At 53.1% G+C, this 21,191-nt stretch overlaps 10 protein-coding genes across 10 annotated transcripts; 4 read left to right on the top strand and 6 right to left on the bottom strand.

Annotated features, from left to right (window-relative positions):
- Positions 1-162: 162 nt before the first annotated feature.
- On the bottom strand, positions 163-2,904 carry gel5 (glycoside hydrolase family 72 protein). Its single transcript, XM_741900.2, has 6 exons — positions 2,816-2,904; positions 2,147-2,748; positions 2,063-2,100; positions 1,990-2,015; positions 1,181-1,942; positions 163-1,136 (listed from the first exon to the last, which is right to left on the bottom strand). The coding sequence occupies exons 2-6, from the start codon at positions 2,222-2,224 to the stop codon at positions 427-429; spliced, it is 1,614 nt and encodes a 537-aa protein (XP_746993.1). The 5' UTR covers positions 2,225-2,748; positions 2,816-2,904; the 3' UTR covers positions 163-426.
- Positions 2,905-3,216: 312 nt separating this feature from the next.
- AFUA_8G02120 (DUF2406 domain-containing protein) lies at positions 3,217-4,039 on the bottom strand. The gene is made up of 3 exons (XM_741901.2): positions 3,736-4,039; positions 3,606-3,683; positions 3,217-3,551 (listed from the first exon to the last, which is right to left on the bottom strand). Exons 1-3 carry the CDS (start codon positions 3,863-3,865, stop codon positions 3,448-3,450), a joined length of 312 nt encoding a protein of 103 aa, XP_746994.1. The 5' UTR covers positions 3,866-4,039; the 3' UTR covers positions 3,217-3,447.
- Positions 4,040-5,891: 1,852 nt separating this feature from the next.
- Positions 5,892-6,994, top strand: AFUA_8G02110 (uncharacterized protein; the record flags this gene model as incomplete). The annotated part of the gene is made up of 2 exons (XM_741902.2): positions 5,892-6,041; positions 6,201-6,994. 2 exons carry the CDS (start codon positions 5,892-5,894, stop codon positions 6,618-6,620), a joined length of 570 nt encoding a protein of 189 aa, XP_746995.1. The 3' UTR covers positions 6,621-6,994.
- Positions 6,995-9,666: 2,672 nt separating this feature from the next.
- Positions 9,667-12,144, top strand: exg16 (beta-glucosidase; the record flags this gene model as incomplete). The annotated part of the gene is made up of 2 exons (XM_741903.1): positions 9,667-9,802; positions 9,860-12,144. 2 exons carry the CDS (start codon positions 9,667-9,669, stop codon positions 12,142-12,144), a joined length of 2,421 nt encoding a protein of 806 aa, XP_746996.1.
- A 196-nt stretch (positions 12,145-12,340) lies between these two features.
- On the bottom strand, positions 12,341-13,956 carry AFUA_8G02090 (uncharacterized protein; the record flags this gene model as incomplete). Its single annotated transcript, XM_077805277.1, has 4 exons — positions 13,501-13,956; positions 13,424-13,453; positions 12,517-13,368; positions 12,341-12,454 (listed from the first exon to the last, which is right to left on the bottom strand). Exons 1-4 carry the CDS (start codon positions 13,582-13,584, stop codon positions 12,341-12,343), a joined length of 1,080 nt encoding a protein of 359 aa, XP_077661405.1. The 5' UTR covers positions 13,585-13,956.
- Positions 13,957-14,144: 188 nt separating this feature from the next.
- AFUA_8G02080 (uncharacterized protein) lies at positions 14,145-14,210 on the bottom strand (the record flags this gene model as incomplete). Its single annotated transcript, XM_741905.1, has 1 exon — positions 14,145-14,210. One exon carries the CDS (start codon positions 14,208-14,210, stop codon positions 14,145-14,147), a length of 66 nt encoding a protein of 21 aa, XP_746998.1.
- Positions 14,211-15,203: 993 nt separating this feature from the next.
- Positions 15,204-16,324, top strand: AFUA_8G02070 (glycosyltransferase family 32 protein; the record flags this gene model as incomplete). The annotated part of the gene is made up of 3 exons (XM_741906.1): positions 15,204-15,672; positions 15,717-15,948; positions 15,997-16,324. The coding sequence occupies 3 exons, from the start codon at positions 15,204-15,206 to the stop codon at positions 16,322-16,324; spliced, it is 1,029 nt and encodes a 342-aa protein (XP_746999.1).
- A 98-nt stretch (positions 16,325-16,422) lies between these two features.
- On the bottom strand, positions 16,423-17,478 carry AFUA_8G02060 (PIG-L family deacetylase; the record flags this gene model as incomplete). Its single annotated transcript, XM_077805276.1, has 4 exons — positions 16,423-16,777; positions 16,825-16,892; positions 16,948-17,138; positions 17,184-17,478. 4 exons carry the CDS (start codon positions 17,476-17,478, stop codon positions 16,423-16,425), a joined length of 909 nt encoding a protein of 302 aa, XP_077661404.1.
- A 72-nt stretch (positions 17,479-17,550) lies between these two features.
- AFUA_8G02050 (glycosyltransferase family 69 protein) lies at positions 17,551-19,371 on the top strand (the record flags this gene model as incomplete). The annotated part of the gene is made up of 1 exon (XM_741908.1): positions 17,551-19,371. The coding sequence occupies one exon, from the start codon at positions 17,551-17,553 to the stop codon at positions 19,369-19,371; it is 1,821 nt and encodes a 606-aa protein (XP_747001.1).
- Positions 19,372-19,390: 19 nt separating this feature from the next.
- och3 (glycosyltransferase family 32 protein) lies at positions 19,391-20,793 on the bottom strand (the record flags this gene model as incomplete). Its single annotated transcript, XM_741909.2, has 3 exons — positions 20,521-20,793; positions 20,088-20,467; positions 19,391-20,035 (listed from the first exon to the last, which is right to left on the bottom strand). Exons 1-3 carry the CDS (start codon positions 20,678-20,680, stop codon positions 19,391-19,393), a joined length of 1,185 nt encoding a protein of 394 aa, XP_747002.1. The 5' UTR covers positions 20,681-20,793.
- Positions 20,794-21,191: the final 398 nt, after the last annotated feature.

The raw sequence follows: 21,191 nt of genomic DNA, 5'->3' as shown, positions 1-21,191 counted from the left end.
CATTATCGTCAGTGATCTTTGACAATGATCTGGTATTGACAGACGGCAACAGCCAGAGTTTATATCTATATATAGAATGAGCAGAACCAAAGGTTTAATGAAGGATAAATTTCGCCTTACCACCATTTCTGAAGTTGTCTTCATAAAAGCTAGGCGTCCTTTGTGCCGCAGGACATGTCAAGGAGTGGGTTTCCTCGAATACTTTCAGTCACTTTTGTTCTCTCCGCAGGGTGTGCACGACCACAACTAATGAAGTTCAAGAGATATATGAAAGAGTATATAAACTCCAGCTGGAATTCAATAAACAGAATTGAACATGTCGAAAACACTAAAAGGAGCGACAAAAAGTACAGTCTCTATAATAAGGACACCTAACGAGAACGGCTATTCAGGCAAACGTGTTCCATATTCTCCAGAAATTACCGGTTATAGCATGACCATGCCGACCGCAGTCAGAAGCGCAGTGATGGCATACACACCCAGCTCGAACGAGCCAACGGTCACCGCAGAGCCGCGGGTAAGAGCAACGGCCGTACCAGACGAGCTAGTCGAAGAAGCAGACGAGCCTGACGAGTCAGCAGTGCCGGTGGGCTTGGAGGTGACGGTGCCAGTGCCCGCGGTGCCGGCCTCCTTCATGAGGGAGCTGCAGGCACCGGTCGCCTTGGTAGCGGAGGTGACAGTGGCCGAGCCACCAAAGTTGCAGGCGGAGGAAGCAGAGCTCTGCTCGGAGTAGTACTTGTTGAGCAGGAAGTTGAGCTGCTGCTTGGGGGTGCACATGCCATAGGCGCCGTAGCTGCCTGTGGTAGCGTTGCGGGCGATGCCGGTGCAGTCAGTGTAGCCGCAGATAAGACTGAAAAGGTCGCCGTAGTCGTCGCTGCTGACGGAGTCCTTGACGACACAGGAGGCGGCGTTGCTCATGCAGGTGCAGAGCTGCTCGTTAGGGGTCGGGGGCAGGGGACTGGCGCTGGCAAGCCATTGGCTGTTGACGGTCGGGCAGCTTTGCAGAGCTGTGTTGGTGGGGGTGTAGGAGGCCTTATTGGTGCCGGAGGGGTTGGCGTTGTTGTTGATCTGGCTGGAGTAGTACTTGAAGTCGGCCATGGTGCTGACGCTGGTGCTGTCAACAGCGGAGACAAGACCTGGATGGATCAGTTGCGGCCAATGACTGGATCAAAGAGCTTACCGTAGTTGTTGGCCTCCTGGAAATACATGTATACAATACCACCCGACCAGACATCGTTCATCTTGTCTCCAAACAAGGCTTCGATTTCTGTGAACTTGCGGGGAGTGACCTCGTTGCAACCATACTCGGCAAAGAAGACAGGCACGGAGTAGTTCCGGAACTCTTCTGTGCGAACACTGTACCCAGACTCAGTGTAGGACGAATCACCACACCAGGAGTAGATGTTGTATCCCCAGAAGTCAATCGACTCGTCACTGTCTTCGCAGTTGAAGTAGTCAGCCATGTTGACGCGGATGGACGAGTCATCGTTGGTCGCGTAGCCGACTCCCATTGAGCGGTATCCCTTCTCCTTGATGTATGCCTTCATGTCCCGCACCGCCGCCTTGACAAAGGCACTGGCATCGGTGGTACCGACGGTGTTGGAAACCTCATTGCCCGCAAAAAAGCCGAGAGTGTTGTTGTAAGGTGCCAGGGCGTCGATCACGCTGGTGTAGCGGTTGTAGAGGGTGGTCTCCCAGGAGGGATCACTGCGGTCAATCGACTGGGATGGGTCAGAGAGATCAGAGATGACATAGATGCCGGCATCGGCCAGCATCTGCATACACTCTGTGTGGTTAGCAGTGGGATCGATGGCGTAAACACGGATGGTGTTGGTGTTTAACTCCCGGAAGATGGGAACGTCACGCTTGCACAGCGTGGCGTCCGACAAGGGGTCGATATAGGTGCTGCTGCCATCAGTGGTACCATTGCTCGAATAGTCCTCTGTTGAAGTTAATCTCATGTGACGCATCTAGGCGATTACTACGTACGTTGGTAGGCAATACCACGAATGTAGCTGAAAGGTTTAGCACAAATTCAAACAGGTTAGCGGAAAGTCCTTACAATTGAGTGTCGTTGCTGGAGTAGAAGAACTTGGACCCCTTCAAACTGTTAGCCCTATTCCTCCCGGGAATATAAGAGAAAGACCTTGATGATGATAGGGTCAATGTCAGCAAGAACAGTGCCCAAGAGGCCAGCCCCAAGGAGAGCGTGGGAAAACTTCATGGTGTCGAAATCTCTTCTTATGAATGGAACGGAACAATTGTAAATATCAAAGAACCAAGAACTTAGTAACGAATGACAAGAAGCTGCAGTAGAAAAGGAAACGAGTGGACAAGCACTGGATATGTCCAGCAGGTCGATCGGACCGGGACACAGAAAGCTATAACAATGACAGGGAGATTTCCATCAACACACCCATCGTGAGCTAACCCTCGATAGGCGTTATTATTAATGGCAGCCCTCCTCACAAAGGGGGCGTAGTCTTCACCTTTGTCAAGTCGGCCGGCTAGTTTCTTCGTCTACGATGCCATCAACGGCCCCGCTTTGGGCAATGAACGCGTCAACACTGCAGTAAGCCACTGCTGGCTCGGTCGTCAAGCGAGGCGCCGGCAAAATGGAAAGCGACGACACCACTGTCCGGCTCCATCCATCGTCCAGTATTGGTTCGTAAATCCGAGCTAGGAAGTAGAGTTAACTGAGATGAAGCCACTATTGTGATGGTGGCGGGTCATGATGGACTGGTATAACTGTGGCCACTACCATTAGCGGATGCACGAGTCAAGAGTAAGGATATCTTAATGAATTCGGATTTACTCATTCTGAATTGTTTTTCATTATCTTGCCTATATTCGAGCGAATTTTGAGCAAGCGTTGATTCTGTATGGAGAGTCGAGGTGGTTCGTGGTAAGTGCGCAAAGGCCAAACTTGTGGGCGGCTTTATCCCCGAACAAGAATCATCCACTTCGGTCTTACAGTGGAGCGCACCACGACACACTCTCTGCAAGCTAAAGTCCTCCTTAATATTAAATTGGGCCCAACATACGCCATCTAGTTCAAGCTTTGTGGATTTGCAGCCGATTGATGGTAGCGTATCTCGATTCGAACGTCCTAGTCCAAAGCAGGCTTGATCGACATTAAGTACTCCTATCTCCTGGTAGCTTTGGAAATAGTGGCCTTGCACCATGTAAACAATTACTACGTGCTGTATCACGCGTGCTTGATTGAGGATGGAAGATAATTGATGACCTGTGGTCGAATCGAGTGTCACTGTAATTTCATGATGTGGACAAGCTGTAGAGTCCAAGTCTTGTAATGTACAATCTCGCTAGAAACAATTCATCGCACGTGTCCGTCCTGCATAATTCATGTCGCAATATACCAATCCTAAACACCAGAGGTCCCGTCATATATCCAATCCCAGTCCCAATCCCAATATATCACATAATTCACATTTCTCGACGGCGGGCCTCGATGGCGGCCTCGAACGATCGGATGGTGTCTAGCGGTCGCTCCAGACGGGGCCGTGTGGGATTTGACCGGTCGGGATCAGCTGAATCTCGTTAGTCTTGATAATTCACATGTGAGGAAGACAGGAAAGACGAACTGATGATGTTTCCATCTTTGTCGCGGTGCTGCATCGATCGCAGGGAGAACATTGGAGTTCCAGATACCGCTTGATTGACTTTTTTCAAGGTTAGTATATATATTACGCAAGCAGACACAAGGTAACAAACTTGGTTGAGCTTCATTCAAGGCCTGGTTGGGATCAGCTTTGCTCGACAGTGTAGCCTTCTTGTAGCTCTCGCGCGAGCTAATGGATCCGTTGCGGTCGCTGGACGAGCGTGAGGAACGAGAGAATCCCATGTTGAGTATGAAGTAATAGGCTGGACACTGTTTGACGAGTAACTTAGATATCGATAATAAAAGATCGTATTATTGATAGTTTGATGAAATGTGGAGATAAGACAACAACTAGAGGTGTCAAATTGGGGGCACTACTGAGTTCTAAATTGCTAAGGTACGCCTCTTTTGCTGAGGGCCTCAGGAACCCGGCGAGCGGGCGCCGTATAAATGCCAGGGCCCATCCTGGTACTTGCGCCTGACTGCCTCAGGTACCAGTCAGGGACCAGGCACCGAATCCGTTCCATTTTTAGAAGCGGAATGGCCTGTGACGCTTCTTGCACCACCGATGGTGAATGATTTGCTCATTTCCCAGTGCAACCGCTGACATGTGCCTCAATCCCTGGTACAAACCATGACGATGTCTGGTCCGAGGACTACGAGGAGGGGAACTGTTTCACCAGGTCCGGAATGTGAAGAATGTGAATGGCCCCAATCAGGCCAAGCTTCGACTAATCAAGACACAATCGATGATTGGCAGAGGTATTCAGCCAATCACATGGCACAAATGCCAGAAGCAAGTAAAATGGGCCACGTAAGCAGAGGGGCTGAGGCAGTGGCAAACTGCAGGAACAGCCGGAGGCCACCGGCCAGACTCTGATCCCACGATAGGCATCAGCATTCGCATTCGTCTCATTCCTGTTCCTGACATGATCTGGTGAAGATCGAGACAAGGGGAACTGAACCAATGGGGAAGAGACAAGAGACTGTGCTCGTGGCCCATGTCTCAAGTCTCAAGTTCTCACAGACAGTGTCTTATTTCGGCGTTGCCGGATACTGCAAAACACGTGATTTTCCGAAGCTGTACATCTGGAAAGTTTCATCCATGACCCGATGCAGCTATGAAGCCGACATAGTCGATCGTCAAAGTCGCCTCAGTTGCAAAGCTAATGTTGCTTTGCAGACGAGTGATCAAAGAACTACCATGATGGCTTCTAAGGTGACTCTGATCGCATCTCTTCTGGGATATACTGCACGATTACCTATGTATCTGATAAAAATATTGAGACCAGAGATATCCATGGTATGATTGTATGAATCGAGATCGTCAAGTCTATGATGGGAATCTACATAGTCAACTACAAACTAGTCACGAAGGTCTTCCTCCCGCGTTTCAAGTAAATCAAGCCTCTACCCGAGTGATCAATGTCAAACTGATACAATGGTGCTCACTCGCCTTGAGACATGGGCAGCTAATACAGACGCGGGAACGGCGAGAAAGAAACCGAAGCCACAGTGACCTGGCTGCTTGACTTTTCTCTTGTGCTGGTTAGCCTGGAATTATTCGGGGGCGATGAGACGCTCTATTGGCTTAGGCGTGTTTGTCATCTTCTGTCCATAGTTAATGCTAACTTGGGAATCGTCGAGTGCCCGCGTAATATTGATTTATAAATATCTACTTCTTCACTCAGAACAGTGGCACAGTGGCAGTAAAGAGAATCACTGAATGTCAAACGGCTTGATGATCAACGTGAAATACCTGTCGAGACGACCTTTCCAGCCGAGTAAAACTGCCTGATTCGATCAATGACAAATCGAGCATCATCCAAAGTCATGGCATAGGACATCGGCAGGCGACCAAGGCGCTCACTCTCCCTAGTCACTACATCTTCATTTATAACATGCCGGTGATTCGTATCAGATCCTATCTTATGAAGAGGAACGTAGTGAGACAACACTAATCCCAACACCCTCCTCCGATTCCATGAATTCCCTCTGTTCCGCCGTATCCGGGACCTTTATCCAGAATATCCGAGCATTATGTTCCCGACCTGGCGGGAAAGCCGGCAACTCGATAATCCCCAGCGTCTCGAACCCCTTCAACTCCTTCCATTACAGATTCCAAATCCGATGGCGCTGGAACCGAATCGTCTCCACGCCCTCCAGCCGGGCTCATAGATGCGCAGACTGCAACTCAATGATCGTATATCTCCTCTCGACAAGCTGCCAAGTCTCCACGCTTTCATCCGTAATCCGTAAACGACACATCATGCATCATGCGTTTATTCCAGATAATCTCCGTGCGCTCAACCACCGCGAGGTCATTAACGAGAAGAGCGTCGCCCTGCCCCGCGGCCGTGATATTCTCCTCCTGGAAACTGATGCACCCCAGCTGTCCCATTGTGCCTACCTCGACGACGTATATGTCCCGTGCGCACGCGATCTAGTATCTCGCTCAGGATGCATGCGATACCGGCGTAGCAGACTGGACCGCGACGCGCGTGCGATCGGTTATCCGTGCACTGACCGTGTTCCTTTGCGACTGGAGATTGTGATCGTTCTCGCTGCCTCGGTATAGAGCTTGGAGATCTATTGCGGCAGACCGCAGACAAGAACACCGGAAAACCAAACATTGGCTGTTGATCCGTTATTCCTCCGCATTATTTCGCAAGGATTGCCGATTCAGGAAATATGTTGTGTGAATCATGCCGCCGTCAGCCGAGCTCCGAAAATCAGTTATAAATATGTCAATGTCGACGTTCTAATACATTTTACTCGCATTCTGGTTGCGGACTTGCGTCAGGGTGATAGCCAGGGTCTCCGGGATGATGTCCACGAATACCTATCAGGCACCACGAAGGAGGAACGTGTTTGCAGTCAATGGTCGCGTATTGCTCGGGAGGATGACCTCGTCGCGGGGTTTGATGCCCGGCATGAGTGCGACTGGACATCGCTGGAGTGCTGTGGTGGAAGCGTTTCACACTTGACCAGGGCTTGACAATCATCATAAGATGAGATGTCCCATGTCGCTTTGGATTCTCCACTGTAGGATTCCTCAGGAGCTAGGATAGGACTGCGAGAAATCTGCTGACTGGTTGTCTCACGCAAGTACAAGGCTGATGTGATTTCTTGAGCCTTGTCAGTCCGACCTCAATACCGGAAGACCAACCATGACGGAAAACTTCCTGATCTTTCAGTGTCAAAATTCTTTTGACCTTCTCGGTGAAGTCTCGCTTCAAATGTGTTGTCTGGATGAAAGCGTTGCACTACCAAGGTGGTTTCTGGGTATACTGTGGCTGATGCGCCATATCATGGAGGCCATTGCACGAGGACTACCCCTTATACATTAGCATTATCAGAGCCAGACAAAAATCTCGAAGAATTCTTTTGGCCCGATTCAATTCACACGGGGGATATTCTCTCGTTGGTGTATGACGACGGTGTTCCTTTCCATTGGGTTACTGGGAAATTTCTAGAACAACCAAGACTGGAACGACACATACTTTGGTGAATGACTGAGCAATGATACATTATCCTCTTGTTCAGATTTGATTAGTCAATGATGGAGAAAAGACTGTCGAATCCCGACAGCGCTGGTACAATGTCTGTTGAGTGAGACTGCATGCTTTGGCTGGTCTGCGAGATATATGTCGACGTTTTTGCTGATGACTGCCGCGAACTTCCAACAGGTGGTGGTTCAAATCGAGGTAATATCTACCAGTTAATATCATTTGATATCGGCAAGGCTATTGACTAAATCTGTAGGAATCGTTCACTGAAGGATGCGACTGTTCAATTGTCAACCCTCCCTCCTATGCAGACTAACAGCGCATCTACGCTCCCTACAAAGTACCAAGGCAAACATGTAACAGGAATAGCTCCGATAGCGATGTTCAGCATGATGAACGACTAGAACAAGTCAATGGGAAAATAGCCAAGGTATGAGAAAAACAATCCGAGTCCTGAACCTATCTTGGTACGCGGCATTGCATTACGAAGAATCCCCGGTTCAGGATTGCTGTCGTAACCACACGTATGGTGAACCATACATGCAATCCTCCGAATGCTGGGTTGATGCCGAGTGTCAAACGGCAAGATGAGAGAGACTGTCATTGGGTGCGAAGATCACAGGAGGCGCATACATGCTGTGAAGCCGGGAATTGGCTCGATCTCACCGAATCCAGCGCCGGCCGGACAAGAAGGCTCCGACCATGTCTCGAATCACAGTTGCCAGACTTGGAAGAATTTTATTTTCACACCGGCATCCATTAAAGGCTAATAATGTACATCGGAAAGACATCAAGCGCTGACCTGACGGACACAGTCTCTGTCTGTGCACCAGTCAGCTCATACATCATCCCACGCCTTTCCTCGGCATAGCCGTCGATTTGTAATGGGTTGGTAAGAAAGACACAAACGAGGGGAAAACGGCCAAGCATTCTGGGATCCGAACATGGTGACCGGGACAGGGATATTGGCAGCTAATCCGATTTTCACTTTCCTCCGTCGTCTGAAGACTTCGGAGTTCTCCCGCTTGCATTCAGCGTGGCGCCTAGAATCGTCGGTGCAAAACACGAGAAGCAGGACAGAATCCTGAACTTCCAACCTCAAAGCGCCCAATTGCCGATGTAGGTTCCCGGAGATATTAACGTATGCATCCCGGAAGATTCTAGCAAGGTCTCTACTACGTACATGAGGTAGTAGCGTCGGTTATTCTCCAGGGAAACCCTAGTTTAGCTGAGAGTGTGGGGAATGCTCGCATGATTAATGCATGTCTTGAGACCTCCAAGTTGATCACTACTCAGTCTGGCAACGCTAGCGACGACGGCTAGAGAAGGACGTGGTTAGCACCGTTATCCAATGTGCGGGGAGGTCAAGCGGGACGGAGCTCATCAAGCATACGCTCGGCGATTATGGAACTTTTCTGCGGGCTGGGGCGAGTTGTGAGCTACCATATGGCCCTGTTCGATGCGTTATTATGAAAGCCGGCTCATTGAGCGAGGTCGTAACGAGGTCAAGAAGGGCAGCCCAGCCGAAATGCCGCTGCAAGGATGTCTACGGAGATATTTCACTAGGCGGATGATACCGAGATCACGGCACAGTGAGAAACTCGGCGGGGAAGCAGATTAGGATCGGCTGCAGGTGGAGGAAAGGGATTTCTCTGCACTCTGCACACCACACCGACCCCACATACGTACTCGCCGGTGTCTAGCCCCTCCCCACATAATCACACCATGTTCAAGCTGCAACAAGCACTAGCGTAGGTTCGGGCCAAGTGAGTGCCAATATTCATAAGAGCTTTGTCATTCTGTCAAGGACGGCCGAGTCATGCCACGGGAAGGGGCCAATTAGCCAAACAGCCACACTAACGGCCAAGTCCAGGAGCATGTCAGTAGTCAATATGAGCTTCTGACATAGTGATCCATGGCTGAAGGCTTACGCGCTTGAAGGACTCGGACTAAACAGAGACTGTGTTCTTGGCAACTACCATCGGAAGGATGGAGCTGGCGTAGTTACTGAGGGAAAAGCCGGAGTTCAGCCGAAGCATGGGCAGAGTATGGGTTCTGCAGAAGCCAATAGTCCCCAAACAACCATACAACAGACCCGCCAAGAACGTGGAGCCCCGCTTCGGCTGGGCATGTGGAGACCCCGCATAGTCGACTGTGCCATGTGGCTTGGGCTATTGACAGAGTACGGAGTACGGAGATGAAGGACCATGGGACTAATCAAACTAGTTTATTGCTCCGTCATTGGCCAAAGCATTCTCTAGACTCCATCGTAGAGAGGTACACGACCACAATGCCACGCAAAGTGATAATAACGCGGCATATCAGGGTACTTCGTATGGGGACACTGGTTCAGTCTCGGTGTTGCCCGGTAGAAGAAAGATTGAGAGGTGGGCAGTATGGAGAAATCCAACGATAGCCGACATAGCCGAACCTCGAGCTTGAATCGCAGCTATATCAAGGTCGTGTATCCCCTGGCTTCTTGTGCTGAAGATCGCATCTATCGACTCTTCTACTCTTGTCTCCTCGGAAGGGAAGATGAAACTCACGGTTCCTCTTCTTGCTGCTGCCCTGCAGCTGGCAGGCATTGCTGCCGGGCAGGAGGATGCTGCCATCGCCGCCAATCTCGAGAAGTTCTGGTCGTATGGCCGCTCAGAGCCCGTCTATCCCAGCCGTAAGTGTGACCGAGAGTCGTGACGTCCTATATGACTAACAGTACGTTGCTCAACAGCTGAAACCCAGGGCTTGGGTGACTGGAAGGAGGCATATGCCAAGGCCAAGGCTCTCGTAGCGAGAATGACTGACGAGCAGAAGAATAATCTCACTTACGGGTACAAGTCAACCACCAATGGCTGTTCCGGTAACTCGGGAGGTGCTCCTGGCGTTGGGTTTCCTGGACTGTGCCTGCAGGATGCCGGAAATGGTGTCCGCGGTACTGACATGGTGAATGGATACGCCTCCGGTGTCCATGTAGGAGCTGCATGGAACCGTGATCTTGCCTACGAACGTGCGCACTACATGGGGGCGGAATTCAGGCGCAAGGGTGTCAACGTCGCTCTGGGTCCCGTTGTTGGACCTCTTGGTCGGACCGCGCGTGGCGGCCGTAACTGGGAAGGCTTCTCCAACGACCCGTACTTGGCCGGTTCCCTGACCGGAGAGACTATCCGTGGTCTACAGGAGTCAGTCATTGCCTGTGTCAAGCACTTCATCGGCAATGAGCAAGAGACCAACCGTAACCCTCCGATGCTTTGGGAGGGCTCCTACAACCAATCCGTCTCGTCGAACCTGGACGACAAGACCATGCATGAGCTTTACCTGTGGCCCTTCCAGGACGCAATCAAGGCCGGTGCGGGATCCGTCATGTGCAGCTACAACCGGATCAACAACAGCTACGGGTGCCAGAACAGCAAGGCACTCAATGGCCTGCTCAAGGGTGAGCTCGGCTTCCAGGGCTTTGTCGTCACGGACTGGGATGCTCAGCACTCAGGGGTCGCCGCTGCCGACGCGGGTCTGGACATGGCAATGCCCGACTCCGTCTATTGGGAGAATGGAACCCTCGCTTTGGCCGTCAAAAATGGCTCGTTGGCTCAGAGTCGTTTGGACGATATGGCCACCCGGATCCTTGCATCTTGGTATAAGTATGCAGAGATCGAGCATCCAGGTCATGGGATTCCTGTCGATCTCCGGAAGCCTCATGAGTTGACCGATGCTCGCGATCCCAAGTCCCGGTCCACCATTTTCCAGAGCGCTGTGGAGGGTCACGTTCTGGTGAAGAACACCGGCAATGCTCTGCCACTGCACAAGCCCAAATTCCTCTCTCTCTTCGGCTACGATGGTATTGCCGCCACCGGAAACACCATGGACAACGTCACCTTTGGCCGCTGGGTCTTTGGACTGTCCAACACCCTGAACTATCCCAACGGCAGCGCCATCGATACCAAAATCCAAAGGGATATGTTCCTCTCGAGCTACGACCCCGCAGCCGAGGGACCTGGCGTCGCCCTGAATGGCACCCTGATCACCGGCGGCGGTTCCGGAGCCACCACGCCCTCCTACATCGACGCTCCATTCGACGCCTTCCAGCGCCAGGCTCGTGAAGACGGCACCTTCCTTGCATGGGACTTTGCCTCGCAGAAGCCCATCGTGAACCCCGCCAGCGAGGCCTGCATCGTCTTTGTCAACGAGCTGGCCTCTGAAGGCTGGGACCGCCCGTACCTGGCCGACCCATACTCCGACGTGCTGGTCGAAAGCGTCGCCTCGCAATGCAGCAACACCATGGTTGTCATTCACAACGCAGGTGTCCGCCTTGTGGACCGCTGGATTGAAAACGATAACATCACCGCCGTCATCTACGCCCACCTCCCCGGCCAGGACACAGGCGGCGCTCTGGTCGAGATTATGTACGGCAAGCAGTCCCCCTCGGGTCGTCTTCCCTACACCGTGGCCAAGAACGCCTCCGACTACGGCAAGGTGCTCCACCCCGTCGTTCCCGCGGGCGATCGCGACCTCTGGTACCCGCAGGACAACTTCACCGAGGGCGTGTACATCGACTACCGCGCGTTCGAGGCGAACAACATCACTCCGCGGTATGAGTTTGGCTTTGGTCTCACGTACAGCAACTTCTCCTACTCCGCGCTGGAAGTTGAGCTCGTCCCCGGCGCAAACATCGACTATTTGCCCCCCGGCTCGGCCATTGCCGAGGGCGGTCTCCCCTCTCTCTGGGACGTCGTGGCAACCGTCAACTGCACCGTGGCCAATACTGGCGCGGTGGAGGCGGCCGAGGTCGCCCAGCTGTATGTTGGTATTCCTGGCGCCCCCGCCAAGCAACTCCGAGGGTTCAACAAGCAGTCCATCAAGCCGCACAAGAAGAAGCACTTTACCTTTGACCTGACCCGCCGGGATCTGAGCACCTGGGACGTCGAGAAGCAGACATGGGGACTGCAGTCGGGCAGCTATCCTATTTATGTGGGTAAGAGTGTGCGAGATATTCAGCTCACAGGTACTTTGCAGATATGATTTGAACGGGTGGTATATGCGTTGTATATATGAGACTATACCCATGTGGACAGTGAAGAACATGTTTTTTACTCAGAATCAAATGAATGATAATGTGATGCCGTCAGTTTATCAGTCCGAACTGATTAGTTATATATGTATGTGCCTATATAGGGACAATCGATAACCTCATCATACATATCCTATGACGAATCCACTACACCACACCTTTGACTTCCCTCTTCTCCGTCACATTGGTTCCCGTCATACTCTGCCCTGCGAAGGCCGACCCAACGACCGCCCCCAATACAAGCACAACCCCGACAAGAAGCTACCAACCTCCGCATCAGCGATGCATTCTCCGAAAACACCGCGCTGAAGCAAATCACTCACCTTCCCATCAACATCCTTCGACTCGACAACCAACGGCCCCGCAGCCGCAATCGCAAACCCCATCCCCTGCGCATAGTTCTTCGTCACAGAACTCGTCGCCCTCACACACCACGCCACCAGGAACCCACCGGACGCCTGGAGCACCACAAACACCCAGACCAGGCGATTGAAGCCTTCCAAGAAGCGTGATCCGTCTATTCGGCACTTTTCCTTCCAGAGGAACGAGAGGAGTGCAAAGAGGAGACTGTGCGCGGCGAGTTGTGCGTTGCGGATGAAGAACGCGCTCCCCTTCGCGGTCGTAGTGGTGTTGTTGTTCGCGGCGCGCTTGAGCGATCGTTCGATGGAGAGGCTTCCCAGTGCGACGCAGGACCCAGAGAGCAGCATGGCGAGGATGCCTGGGAGGAGGGGATGCGCGTGGATGTTGGGGTTGGCTGCGGTGCGGGGCTGCGTTTCTGCTGCGGCGTTGGCGCCTGTCTGGGCGAGAATGATCCCCGCTGTCATAGTCAGGGTGGACGTCCAGTGCTGGAGGGTGAATCGTTGGTTGAGGAGGAAGGTTGCGAGGAGTGGGGTGAGGATGAGTTTGGTCTGGGAGAGGGTGAGGTATTGGAGGAGGGGGAGGAAGGAGGCGCCGATGCTTTGGGCGAAGGATGCGGCGGTGTAGAGGAGGGCTGGGAGGGTGGCTTCTTCGTGGTTTGTCTTGAGGGTTGCGAGGAGGGATTGGGGCTCTTCTGCTGTGTGGGCGATGCAGAGGAGGGAGACGGTCAGTTTGAGGAGTTCGGAGAGGAGGATGCCTGCCAGTGGATCGAAGTGCTTGTCCTCGGTTGTGGACTGGGACTGGATTTTATGTTGTAGCTATGGCCATCATCTCAGCAATCAATCACTTCCAGAGGAGGACCTGCGCACATACAATAATCGAGGCTGCATTTTGCAGGACCAGCTGGTCAATTAGCACAGCGTGTGGTGTGATGGCGAATGAAAACCTACTAGAAGAATACCGGCAAGCGTCGATACTTGGGCCTTGGTATGCCCTGTTAAGCTAAACCTGTATATGTTCATCACTCGAAGCATCTGCACGTGTGTCTCTTACATGCCGATATCAAATACCATGTCACTTCATTCTTCACAACAAGGATGTATGTCAACCGCGCTACACATCTGTGCCTCTAGAAGATAACCCAACAACTAGGCGGGAAAGCCAGGCACCAGGCTGAGTTAGGGACGGATTGATGACAGGTCGGAAAATTGCGGTCTGCCATGCTGGTCTCCCACAGTACTGCTCTCTGGCTGAGAATGTACCGATCCACCCACGGAGTTGTTAGAGGAGAACTCCCCATGCCGACAACAGTGAAATAGTAGACTTCATGTATGATCTCAGCATGGTTAGCGCATCCGACGGGAGTCCATTCGATCATGGTTAAGACTCGATGCACGCAACCAAGTGGGCAACGTACAGGCAGAAGGAGTTCAAGCAAGTGGGAACAGAGCATTCTAGGCAGCCAAATTCTCAGTATCCAACTATAGACACGACGCCTAGGATAATCAGGCCTCCCTTCCCCCGTGTCTCGTGTTGGGTTGGCTTTAGCCCAAAGTAGGTCAGGCCGAGAGCCAATCAGTGCGCCTGATGTTCCTCACAGACCCTGGCGCTGGTCACTGTCCTTGTTTAATTGGACGGTCCAGACGCCAAGCTCAGTCATGGGTGGATCTACAGAGCTTGTTGCATTTAACTCACTACTGGAAAGGGTCTTAACGTGGTAGCCTAGTGAGTTAGTGTGAGATTGACCACAAAAACAGTCGCGTATGCTGCTGTACTGTAAGATACATAACAGTATATTACGAAAGGTGCTTACGGCTATACAAGCTCTGGTATAGTGCGGTCTAGCCAGTTGGGTCTGGTAAAGCTTTCGCTAAACCGGCCTACGAAGGGTATGGCACGCCGAGGCATAATGCGCCGAATGTTGGCATTTGACCACAGGATTGCCCACAGCCAAGTCCTACACTCGTATCGACGACTAGTTGCCTGATCTAAGGATCTATGGATTTGGTTGAAGAGGGTCTGGCAGAGCAAACTTAGATATGCGCAATTTTGACATGGCAGTAGGAGACCTGGATGAGAAGCTTAAGCGTATTATGCGTATATGGAGAGCTGCATCCATCGGAGACCGCGGGATCCGAACACGCCAGTGATCAGGACTGGTTGAAAAGGTCAGTAGCTTAGCAAAACTGTCCCACAGGGGTCAGTGTGATATATTAACTAATATCTGTCACAAACAAGGGGACCCCTAGTCTCAATTACCTAAGAAATACAATACAGTAGGAGTCATATTGTCCTTCCTCGTCCCTTGACCGGTCGGTTGATTAAGTATGAACCGTGGAATGAATGAAAAATCAATGAGTAACCTCTTAGTAACAGATATAGATAACTAGCTGTAACATAGACAGAAACACAAGTCGGGGACTCCCTAGTCCCTACGGGGCTCAGCGCCACTCGTCTGGTCTGTTTCTGCGTGTGAACCATTCCAACAAAGGCTGTTAGTCGGCTGAACTGACCCGCAGAGGTGTGAATTCAGCCTCTCCAGGCAGCAGTAGACCCGATAGTATGTAGTTTCTGGAATTTCTGAATTGCCCATGCATGTAGCTTCTCCAGCCATCACCCCCATGGGCCATGAAATTGTCCGCTGCTGGAGATTATGGCGCGCAACCGTATTCGATTGCTTCTAATCCTCCTTCTGGCGCTGTCGATTGGCGGCCTGTTTTCCTCCTCGCTTCGGCAGCTGTACTACCTCCTTCGGCTCCCCTTTGTCTGGAAGGCGTCATCCGCAGCCTCTATCATCTCGCAGGAACATGACCAATTCGATGTCACATTTGCCGCCTTCGAGGCCAATTACTCGACTGCTGAGCTGGGACGTCCTGCCTTGATACCGCCCATCCTGCATCACATCCACCTGGGCTCCAGACCGCCACGAGAGGAGTGGCTCGAGGCCCGCGAGCTCTGCCTCAAGCATCATGCCTCCTGGAGTACCTTTGTCTGGAACGAGGAGAGCGCGGAGAAGCTGGTACGCGAGGACTTTCCCCATCTCTACGAAATGTGGAAGGGCTATCCGTACATGATCCAGCGGGTGGATGCGCTGCGATATATGATACTCCACAAACACGGTGGTGAGTCTATTACCCGGGAGATTGGGATGGAGCTGACTCGACAGGCGTAATCCTCGACTACGATCTGGCATGCAAACGCTCCCTCGAGCCGCTGCGACAGTTCGACTTTGTGGCGCCGGCCGCCCACCCCGCCGGCCTCTCCATCGGCATGATGCTCGCCTCCACGGGAAATCCGTACGTCAAGGCCCTGGTCGATAATCTCCCGCTGTACAACCGGCGGTGGTTATATCTGCCCTATGTCACGGTGATGTTCAGCACGGGCTGCCACTACGCTTCGTATGGTTTTCCCCCAACCCGTTGAAATAACAAGCCTAATGCCTGCAGAACAATCTACACCCTCCAATCCAACCGATCCTCTCTCCGCATCCTGTCCGGGCCGCCCGACGCACCGCGCCTGCACAAGCTCAACGGACAGGTCAACACGCCGCTCTTCCGCCACCTGGGCTCGTCCTCCTGGCATAACCGGGACGCGCGGCTGATCTCGCTGTTTAAGAATCTCGATCAGCGGGCGTTGTTTGCGGCATTAGTTTTTGGTCTTTTTGCCCTCACCACGATGATCCTCTGCTGTGTGCAGCGGGGACGTGGATGTGGACGCGCTTCGGATGAAGAGCAGAGCACCGCTGTGTCGAAGTCGTTGACAAAAAATGCCTAGCTTGTAGATTCATTATATTCTTTGTATCTAGTTCAGTTTCGAGGACACTGTGCTGCTGCAGCCATCTACCATGTTGATCTATATCATTTAAAACGACATCAAACTACTAATTTATTCAAGTTGTTACACCACATATACCGACTGAGGACCAAGTAAAACGACCGATCCCACGAGTACTGGCTCGCGTGCTGGGCGAATGCCGCTCGCGAGACGAGGTACGTCTGCCAGGGACTCACCAGCAGGACCTTATCGTTGTATGCCTCCGGCGGAGACAGGTCGTGGACGCCGTCCGCCGGACTCGACGCGGGCGAGGTAAGAATGGCTTTGAGGATGCGCCACGAGAACGGGATAGCAGTAGGAATGAGGTCGAGGAGCGAGGAGTATTTGCGGATGAGGAACGTACTTTGCAGTGTGTATGCGGGAGGGGCGTTGGGTGTGCTTGTGATGTATGTCCTACTTGGTTCAGCTGCGTTAGGGATCGATGAGGATGGAGAACGAACCGAACGCCAGCGCTGACGGCTCTGTGATTGATATGCCCCGAGACGCCTCCATCGTCGAAGGTGATGATCTCGAAAATCAGTATCAAGAGTTGAGTGCAAGGCAGGGAACAACATGCAGCATACCAAATCCGCATTCCATTTCTGGACATGCGACGCAACAAGGTCCTTGATCAGCTCCTCATTCCACCATTTCCTGGGGTTATCCTGCAGCGCGGCATCGTCCAGGACGACGCAGCGATCTGGAACGATCCCCAGCACGGAGCAGCTGTCGTGGATTTCCTGCTGGCGACGCTCGCCTATTCCCTCATAATTTCCTAGACAAGTCAGCATCAGTCGGTAGGAATGAATGTCTAACCCACCAGAGGATATCACCAGCAAAGCCCGCTGCACGTGCGGATCATCGCGGCGGTAGGTAATGCTCGGGCTGAAGAAGAGAGTTTCGTCGTCCGGGTGGGCGGTTACGAGGAGGATACTCCGGGCCGTTTGGAACGCCACGGGCACCAGCCGTGGGTCATTTGCCAGGAAATATGCGAGCAGGATATAGAGACATAAGGCCGTGAGGGCGACTATGAAGAAGAGGGATGAAGCGATCCGGGCTACCTTGCGTCGTTGGCCTTGCCGGCCGAGGCGCTGGGCTATCCAGACGAGCTTCATGTTGCAATCAATGAGATTGGTGTCTCTTGGACTCTTGCTTGGTAGTTGTGTCCGACCTCAAACGACGAATTCATGAATCATTCCACGGCCAGGGTGTTGCCCTTTGGCCGTTCCAGGTTACATACAATACCGGACATTACACGTTATACAATTACAGACCCCTTGGGGCCGTTGGCTTTGCATTTGGCTAGAAAAACTCACCAACTCTTGCAGAGCTTGATGAGTTTTAAGTTAGCGCTTCCGAATGTCTCTGGATGCGCCAATCCAGCAGCGCAAAATCCGTCTGCCTACAGGACCCTGTCGTTTGACTTTGATGGCGTTGCGCACATAACAGACTGTCTTGGTTGCCCTGCAGTAGCTCGGCCGCCAAAGAGAATACCCTCAAAATTGCGACTAAATCGGTCATTTTCGGTGCAGAAATTGCGCGGAGGCCGTGTTCAACCGCCGACAATGGCATGGCTGCGTGTCGAGTTTCGGCTGCTGGTCTCCAGGCTGCTCCCGTTCCCCTCGTCAGGGTATTCCGTTCTGCCCCAGTCCTCACGCTCTGGTAGAGCAGTCTCCTTTGCGCAGAGTCCCCGGGCCGCGTGCCGCTGTCTCACCCTGCTTGTCCGGATCGGTCTGGTGGTCCTGCTGTGCAACATCATATTGACACCCATCTTCTGGCCTTCGTACACGCACCTTCCACCTTGCTATGAGAATCTCCAGACGATAGCCTCAAACTCGGACACCCCCGGACGGGGCAACACCCACAATGAAAAGGTATTCATCGCCGCAATCTTATACGACCGAACCGGCGAGCTCGCCGGCGGCCCATGGGGTGACGCGCTGGTACAGCTAATCGACCTTCTCGGCCCAGACAACGTCTTCCTCAGCCTGTACGAAAACAACAGCGGGCCAAAAGGCCAGCAAGCGCTGGAGGCCCTCGCGCAGCGAATCCAAAGCAACAAGTCCATCGTGGTGGATGTCGACGAGCACACCGCGTTCGACGCCTTCCCCCGCGTCACGCTCCCCGATGGCCACAAACGCATCAAGCGCATCGACTACCTAGCCACGCTGCGGAACCGCGCCCTGCGGCCCCTCGACGAGCCGAACCACCTCACGTACGACAAACTCCTCTACCTCAACGACGTCTACTTCCACCCCGCCGACGCCCTCCAGCTCCTCTTCTGCACAAACGCGCATCCCCCGCGCACTGCCCCGGCCTACCGCGCCGCCTGCGCCGTCGACTTCAGCAACCCCTTCAAATTCTACGATAGCTACGCCACCCGCGATCTGGCCGGGTACGGCATCGGCCTCCCGTTCTTCCCCTGGTTCACGAGCGCAGGGCACGGACGGAGTCGGGAAGACGTGCTGGCGGGCCGGGACGCGGTGCGCGTGCGCAGCTGCTGGGGCGGGATGGTCGCGTTCGATGCGTCGTATTTCCAGCGCGCAAACCCCGTGCGCTTCCGGGCGGATGACGAGGTCTTCTGGGATGCGTCGGAGTGCTGTCTGGTGCATGCGGATGTGCAGGATGCGCCGGAGGATGTCGACGCGATTCCGGCCACGGGGGTGTATATGAATCCGTTTGTGCGGGTGGCGTATACGACCAGGACGTTGGCGTGGCTGGGGACTACGAGACGGTTTGAGGGGTTGTATGTGCGCGTGCATGATCTGCTGAACAGGGCTGTGGGGTTGCCGCGGGAGAATCCGCGGCGGACAGAGGTGCCGGGATCAAAAGTGAAGCGGGAGGTTTGGGTGCCGGAAGAGGGATTACAGAATGGTGGCTCGTTTCGACTGGTGGAGGTTACGGCGGGCAATGATGGGTTCTGTGGTCGACGGGGGATGGAGGTGGTGGTGGAAGATAGACGACCTGGGCAGGATGGGTTCGAAGCTGTACCGCTCCCTTCTCGATAGCATTTTGTATGATCCACAGTTAGAATGATGTATGAGGGACTTTGGTCCAATTTCTGCACCGGCCAAACACCGTCCGGCAGAACTTCCCGTACTCCACCAGAAGGTCAAACTTCCTCCATGAGCCCTGCGCTCGATGGCGTAGTCGCGCCGACGGGTCGGTTACGGGTTTCGACCCCATATTGCCGTATCTGCCTCTCCCGGGGCTGAACCCCGTAATGGGCAGCACCAAGACATCCTCGACTACCTTACTCCTGCCCCCATCATGCAATCCCGTCAGCGCATTCCACCGTAGCCCCGTCGTTGCCACCAGCCAACTCTGCACCGCCTCCGTGAACGCAACCGGACCCGTCAGAACCAGCGGATCGACTGCCTGATTCGACCTTTCCTGCATTGCCGCAGAGAACCGATCAAGAAACATCTGGAGGATCGGATGTCCCGGCGCCCAGGCAAAGGCCCACTGCGTGAGTTGCACGGGGTGGGTATACCCCATCCGCCAATACAAATCGCTGCCGGGGGGACAATCCGCCTCCAGGCCGACGATTGCGCGGACAGGCTTGGTGGATCGGTACACGGCGCCTGTGTCCGGGTCCCGCCAGGGCTGGGTGTCCGAGGCGTTGATCCAGCTCTTGGGCTTGCGGAGTGGTTCGGTGTCCATATCTCCGTACTGAGAAATCAATAATTGACCAGCAAGATGACGGGAGGAAAGGGGCACGTACGACACCACCGATCCACTTCGAAACCAGAATGCGAAAAACATCCGTTCTTTCGACATTGCTCCCAAGCGCGTAGAATTGCGTCTCCAGTCCGGGCTCGAAGTGCTTGATGAACTGGTTAATACCCTCGTCATCCCAGAGGAAGTAAGCCATCTGGTCCTGCTCGACGGCTCGGAGCCATGACTCCGTGCTCTGACGGATTGGCGGCGGCCATGTCTGCGGATCAGTCGTCTTCCATGTTTGGTGGACGATCATCGGAATGCTGGAGAGGGTGATCTGCCTTTCAGGCGCTTGTGCTTTGTCGGAGGCTAGTTTGGCCGCGTCGACAATGCTTTCCGGTGCAGTCGTAGCATTCTCCAACCACGAAGGAGGAATATACCATGCTGACTATCTTAGCGGGGTGAGAACCGGGGAAGTTAGTGTGTTTGTGTCTTACCACCTCCTTTTCCACTAGGCGGATGAATGTATTTTTGTAGTAGCGGCATCGTACGGGCCACGTCGGCATCCTCATGTTCGAAAGAACGCATTAACCAGATGATCGAGGCGGCCAGGAGAATTGCGACAATGAACTGCCGCTTGAAGCGCTGAGGTCCCATTGCAAATTAAGCAATCTGTACAAGAACTGGGGGGATAATTTCAGATCAGGATCACATAGCTTTTAGCTAGTCTAGTCGGCGGGGATGGGAAAACGCAGATGTCTCCCTGGGGCTTAGAAAAGTTAGGGCCAACCATTTAGGGCTGTTCTTTGGTGCCGCCGCCACACCGTCTAGGCAGCAAGCATCAGTCCTTTCCATGTAGGCAGATTATTCAAGCCTTGCCAAGCATTGATTCGTATAAATACATCCCAGCTGGCTGACTCCTCTGTAGTATTGCACCACGCTAATAGTGCTAAGCAGGGAGGAAATGTAATACAGACCCACTATCTCAGCAAGCCTTGTATATCTCACCATCATCCTCAGAAACCCTAGAATGGACAATTCAGCAGGTCTACTCCGTATACGCTATGCAATTACAGACCACAGAGGCAAGATACCAAGCTAATCGACTCAGACGCAGGGATTGATCATCTCCGCTGCCTAAAAAATTTACCTCTAGGTCATTGTGACA

The sequence above is a fragment of the Aspergillus fumigatus genome, chromosome 8, assembly GCF_000002655.1.
Source record: "Aspergillus fumigatus Af293 chromosome 8, whole genome shotgun sequence".
Lineage (NCBI taxonomy): Eukaryota > Fungi > Ascomycota > Eurotiomycetes > Eurotiales > Aspergillaceae > Aspergillus > Aspergillus fumigatus.
This window is presented reverse-complemented; position numbering and strand designations above follow the sequence as displayed.